General features: G+C 39.1%; 1 protein-coding gene across 1 annotated transcript; it reads left to right on the top strand.

Annotated features, from left to right (window-relative positions):
* Window positions 1–2335: 2335 nt before the first annotated feature.
* LOC114746778 (probable cyclic nucleotide-gated ion channel 16) lies at window positions 2336–5911 on the top strand. The gene is made up of 7 exons (XM_028935058.1): window positions 2336–2371; window positions 2926–3405; window positions 3483–3695; window positions 3800–4113; window positions 4245–4356; window positions 4484–4720; window positions 4956–5911. The coding sequence occupies exons 1-7, from the start codon at window positions 2336–2338 to the stop codon at window positions 5697–5699; spliced, it is 2136 nt and encodes a 711-aa protein (XP_028790891.1). The 3' UTR covers window positions 5700–5911.
* The last annotated feature ends 89 nt before the right edge of the window (window positions 5912–6000 follow it).

Below are 6000 nucleotides of genomic sequence, written 5' to 3'. Positions count from 1 at the left end.
TGAAAAATTGACTCAAAGGACAGAGAGAACCTGTAAAAGAGGCAAGAGATAGCATTATAACTATGGCATTCAGGATAAGATAAAGCAGGATAACAACACAAGCACATAAATCAAGCAAATTGCGCGAGTTTAACTAATATATATTAAAAGTTCAGACTTAGTCAGAGATTCATTTATAGGCTATGGCTTTTAGAAAATCATGTCTAACCAAATTGACTGCTTGCTGAGACAGGAAAAAAAGGAAATGCCTTTCTTATGGTAAGAAAATCATTTGAGTATTATTTTTTACTATGTTTAGCCCCAGTGTTGATTGTGCAAATAAAATACAAACAAACATCAATATCACTCAACATGGCAAAGAATATCTCATGAATGAGAGCAGAATAATGGCACATATGTATATTCTACTGCCTTGCTAAGCAACAACACAGCAAGCCGGGGTTTTTTTTTTGGGGGGGGGGGGAGCACTTCTAAATTGCATAGAAGAAAGATGTAACATCAACTTAGTTCCTCTAATAAATAGAAGAATCAAACAGACGCAGATAACACTTTGTACAAACTTATACCACTAATGAGCTAAAAAGGGGGAAATCATCGGTAAACTCTCGATGAAAATATGATCATAGGTAATTTGATTTCAAACCCCGCTTAACTTTCTCAGATCTCTAAATAATCAAAATAAAACAAATCAAATTTACTTCCTCAGCAGAAAGGAGCAAATTTTCAGAGATCCAACAAAGGTATGGCCAGTCGACTTATGCCTGATATTGTGTTCATCCAAGTCAGTACAGGCAGAAACACAATTGCAAAGTAGAAACAAGCTAGTGAGATCAAGAGGCAAGTAAGAAAACAAGCTTGAGCACCTAGATTTAACCCAAATCATACAGCTAATCTCAATATAACTTATTCCCATTGCTAGCGTTTCACGCGATATCTAGCTGGCTCGTCATATGAAGCTTGTGAACTGGCAAGCGTTACACTCGAGAACAGCTAAGTAAAACTGCAGAACATCAGGCCTGTACTAACCCAAAAATTGCAGCTTCACATTCCTCATATGCCATTAGAATTATTAATTTCTTTTTGATCAGTTTAGAAACTAAATAAATGAGATTCACCTGTTTACCAGTTCCTTCTTGTATTTTACTAAACACTAAACATAAATTATGAAATAAACCATCGCAATATATCAGAACATGAAAGGATGTCCACATAAGGTCATGAATAACATGACAAACCAGCAACAATTTCAACACTTAGGATAACTTGTGGACAAAAAAGGTTGTTCAAATTTGTCTCTCTACAGACCATAGGAGGAAACTAGTGGGAGTGCTAACGTGATACTTGTCTGTGGCAGCTCATCAAAAGTGCTTAGGAAGTTTGTTTGGTTCTGCAGATAAACGTTTCACTTACGCATTACATTTCTTACATAGTTTCAGTTTCCTTATTTTAAATTTTTAAAAGAGGCCATTCATAATTTTGCCCGTTCATGCCTTCCAGCTTAGCATAACACAGACAACGGCTAGCTTCATCTCTAAGTAGCATTATTTTATTCAGGTACAATCCAGGTTTCCTTTTTCCATGAGTAGGATAAATGTTTTGGCTCCCCAAACAAATAGCTCGAAATGCGAATATTTGCAAAACCCGCTAGACCCGAAGAGCTACACAAACAGAGAAGAGCGCCCATTTACCTTAAAAGAATGAAACTTCTGTAACTACAAAGAATTCCAGTGACTGAACGGGAATTTCACACTGAAGAAACAGTAAAGGAATAGAACAGATTCAGATATGAAAAACCCATTTCCCTCTGATCACTACGAATGGAAAGAACACTACAGTATCTGGGAGAAGCTAATTCAAAGCAAATTAACCGTCAATGAAATCTCAAAAGTGGTAGTTTTTACCTTGTTCACTTTCTCAGCAACCAAACAGACCCATGAAGGAGAACAAGCAAAAAAAAAATGAGGGAAAAAATGGAGGTGTACAAGTGAAATCAAGAGCTGGTATAAACAGGAACGGGCAAAAAACAAAAATCAGCAAAAGAAGGCATAGATAGATATCTCGGGTATGTGTGTATGTTCGGTTGGTACCGGTGATTTGTGAGAATTTAACAGTTTAGGTGTTCACTAGATAGATATCTCGGGTATGTGTGCATGTTCGGTTGGCACCGGTGATTTGTGAGAATTAACAGTTTAGGTGTTCATATACTTTTTTGTTTAAAATTCGTGTTCATTGAATCAGCAGCTTATGCCGCGACCCTGAGAGACAAGAATAGACGGAGAAGGTGAAAGAGACAGAGAGAGAATGAGAGATGTGGATATTTTGTAATAATCGCGAAATGGATATAGTCATCAAGGAAAAACCAACAAAGACAGTTGGATTGCAACTCTAGTTTAGTCTTACGTCGGATTTGGATTTTTTTTTATTTTTTTATTTCATATTTTTTTATTTTTAAATTATTTTGAATTTGAGATTAATTTTATCAGACCAAAAACATTAAAGTTAACAGCTTTTTAACAAGTTCAAACTTGTATTTTACTCCATTCTCAAACACTTCTTTTTGCTACAAAAAATATATGTATACTTTATAGGTCAATTTTTAATTTGTTATCTAAATTTTTTCTCAATTAAATTGTTTAATTTTACTTTATTAGCACAGCTAGCTCTTAAAATATTGACAGAGCAAAATTTACAGATTTAATTAAAAAAGAAATATTTATAGGTGTCAAATTAAAAATTAATAAAAAGTATAACTGTAAAACGGCTTTGAACAGTTTCTTTTTTAATTATTATTAAAAGTAATATAAAAAGAGAAGTTTATTTTGGCGCGCTTTTGTTTGGTTCAACGAGCTGGCGTCTTCTTCCTCGCTTCCCGCACCTATCTCCCTGTGAGCGAATGATTTTCCGTCAAACCCATTAATTTCTCAGGCTCACTGGCCGTCACCGCGCAACAAGAAGAAGAAGGTGAAGATGAACAGATACGCAGCTTCTTCTTCGTCTCGATTATTACGAAGCCATTTCTCCAAGTCTTTCTCCCTCAGAAAGAAGGTTCCCTGGTGGTACCAAATCCTCGATCCCAAATCCGAATTCGTCGACCGATGGAATCGCACCTTCCTCTACGCCAGCTTCCTTGCCCTCTTCCTCGACCCCCTCTATTTCTATTTCCCCATCATCGGCAAAGAGAGTTGCATGAAAATCGACTTGGTCCTCGGCGTCTTCATCACTTTCTTCCGCACCCTCAACGATATCTTCTTCGTCTTCCACATTGTTCTCAAATTCCGTACGGCCTACTTTTCTTCCCACTCTTTTGGCCGCGGTGATCTCATCACTGACCCCTACCTCATCGCCATTCGCTATCTCAAGACCGATTTCTGCTTTGATTTTCTCGCATGCCTTCCTCTCCCTCAGGTAACCCGTTCATCATTCCATTTTACAATCTCCTTAAATATATAAATGAAAGGATTAGTGGTTGCTATGTAATGCAGATCGTGATTTGGTTCTTGATTCCCGCATTCAAAGATACGACAGCAGCTCATGCGAATCATACCCTTTCTCTCATGGTTCTTCTCCAGTATATTCCTCGATTCTTCCAGATCTTCCCTCTTCAACGCCGGATCATAAAAACCAGCGGCCTTATAGCCAAGACGGCTTTGGCAGGGTCTTTATACAATCTTGGTTTTTACGTGTTGGCGAGCCATGTGAGTATGTGCATTTTTCTCCCTTGGGTATGATAGTTAGTGAAATCAGCAAGAGAAAGTTGTTAGAATTAGAAACAAGGCAATGTGAACGTACATGAGTGCAGGTTTTAGGGGCTGCATATTATTTGTTAGCGATTCAGCGCCAGTCTCAATGCTGGAGAGAAATTTGTGCGAAGGAAGCCAACGCAACGCACTCTCCATCTTGCTCGCCTCAATTTCTTGATTGCGACTCACTGAACGATCCCGCACGTGATGCTTGGTACCAACAAACTTACCTTACTGTCGTCTGTGATGCTAAGAATGAAGGCAGCCATTTTGAGTTTGGAATTTACGCCGACGCTTTTACTGATGAAGTTGCTACATCTAGGTTCATCGAAAGATACTTTTATTGCCTCTGGTGGGGCTTGAAGAGTCTATGGTATGCCGTCCCTCATTCGTCGCATCAACCTATTCCGCCTACATTTATATACATACACACGCATATATGATTTTAAGTCTTATCGGATTCTGCGTTATCCAATATCTATTGAAACCTTTGATTATGTGCAGTGCATATGGACAAAATCTTAATACAAGCGTCTTCGTTTCTGAATCTTTATTTGCGAGTTTCATCTGCATTGCAGGTCTAATTCTCTTTGCACTTCTCATTGGTAACATGCAGGTATCCCCATAGGGCCAGTAGTATCTGCTTATATTAATGAATATTATTAAATTCTCCTTGTAATGCTTTAACCGTGTTCATTCATCAATTCTTTCTCTCTTTTTCTTTTTTTGCCCCCCTCGTAAAGAACTATTGGCAATCTACTACTGCAAGACTTGAAGAATGGAGAATTAAACAAAGAGATACGGAAGAGTGGATGAGGCATCGTCAACTTCCGCCAGAACTGCAAGAACGTGTACGTCGGTTTGTCCAATACAAATGGCTGGCCACTAGAGGTGTAGATGAAGAAACTATTTTGCGTTCTTTACCTTTGGATCTTCGTCGTCAGATTCAGAGACATATTTGTCTTGCTCTTGTTCGTCGGGTATGAACATTAACTTAGATGCTTCCACGAAAAATTCTGACATCATGCCTGTCCATTCAAGGATAATTGATTAATACCGAGGTTCACTTCTCAGGTCGAAAATTTGACCTCTAGATGTCCATGTACCTTTTGTGCGCAATAACTTTTTACGCCTTAATTTCCTTGGACTTATTTTAAGACGTGTCAAATAATTCAATGTTCGCAAATTGACTAGTGTCTCTTTTGTTCTGTTCAGGTTCCATTTTTTGGTCAAATGGATGATCAGCTGCTGGATGCCATATGTGAACGCCTTGTGTCCTCCCTGAACACAAAAGACACGTACTTAGTCAGGGAAGGAGACCCAGTGAAAGAGATGATCTTTATCATTAGAGGACAAGTGGAGAGCTCCACCACTGATGGTGGGAGATCTGGATTCTTCAACTCTATAACCCTAAGACCAGGTGACTTTTGTGGCGAAGAACTGCTGACGTGGGCTTTGGCGCCCGCTTCTAGCAGCCTTCCATCCTCCACTCGAACCGTAAAGACCCTCACTGAATTGGAAGCATTTGCACTCAGAGCTGAAGACATCAGATTCTTTGGCATCCAATTTAAGAGGCTTCATAGCAAGAGGATTCAGCATGCTTTCAGGTATTACTCTCACCAATGGAGGGCTTGGGGGGCTTGTTTTATACAAGCTGCATGGAGACGCTATGTGAAGAAGAAGTTGGCGATGGAGCTTTTGGAGAAAGAGAATCTGTTAGAATTAATAGAGTTGGACGATGGTGAAGAATTTGCTCCTGGGGTAGGGAGCTCAGCAGGGAAGGCTGCTGCTGCTACTGGTGGAAGCCTTGCGACTACACTTTGGGCTTCCAAGTTTGCTAAAAACACCAGAAAAGGGGCGCATCATCAGAAAGTGACAATCCCTGATGAAAGCAGCCTGAAGATGCCGAAGCTGTTTAAGCCTTCAGACCCTGACTTCTCAGCAGACCACGAAGATTAGTTTGGTATAAGGTCTGATCACTCTCATTAACACTTTTGTATCCAAGTTAAATATACCTGTAGAAGCGAAGCCCTTTTCTCTTTGTAGTTTATCCAAGTCGCAGTACATATGTGAAGAATGGGGTAAATTCCTTTGAAGATTGTATTTACTATTTAGCCAATTGGCATATCAAACTGAGAACCTGTGAATTTCAGATCGAACCCCATAAAACAGATCCTCGTCTTCCGTGCTAGCTTCTTATTCTCTATTTCAGCAACAAAAATTGTGGTTTCCTTGCTATATGCAGATTTATTTCTTTGCT

This window comes from Neltuma alba, unplaced genomic scaffold, assembly GCF_004799145.2.
Source record: "Neltuma alba isolate B1F8T4 unplaced genomic scaffold, ASM479914v2 tig00005101_pilon, whole genome shotgun sequence".
Lineage (NCBI taxonomy): Eukaryota > Viridiplantae > Streptophyta > Magnoliopsida > Fabales > Fabaceae > Neltuma > Neltuma alba.
Note: the sequence above shows the minus strand (reverse complement) of the source record. Positions and strands in the feature narration are given on the sequence as shown.

Bases quoted from the DNA above. Each gene is read 5' to 3' on its own strand.
- LOC114746778 (XM_028935058.1), top strand. From the start codon at position 2,336: ATGGATATAGTCATCAAGGAAAAACCAACAAAGACA. The intron at 3,696-3,799 runs GTGAGTATGTGC...ACATGAGTGCAG, and splicing joins TTTACGTGTTGGCGAGCCAT to GTTTTAGGGGCTGCATATTA. The intron at 4,357-4,483 runs GTATCCCCATAG...CCCCTCGTAAAG, and splicing joins TTCTCATTGGTAACATGCAG to AACTATTGGCAATCTACTAC.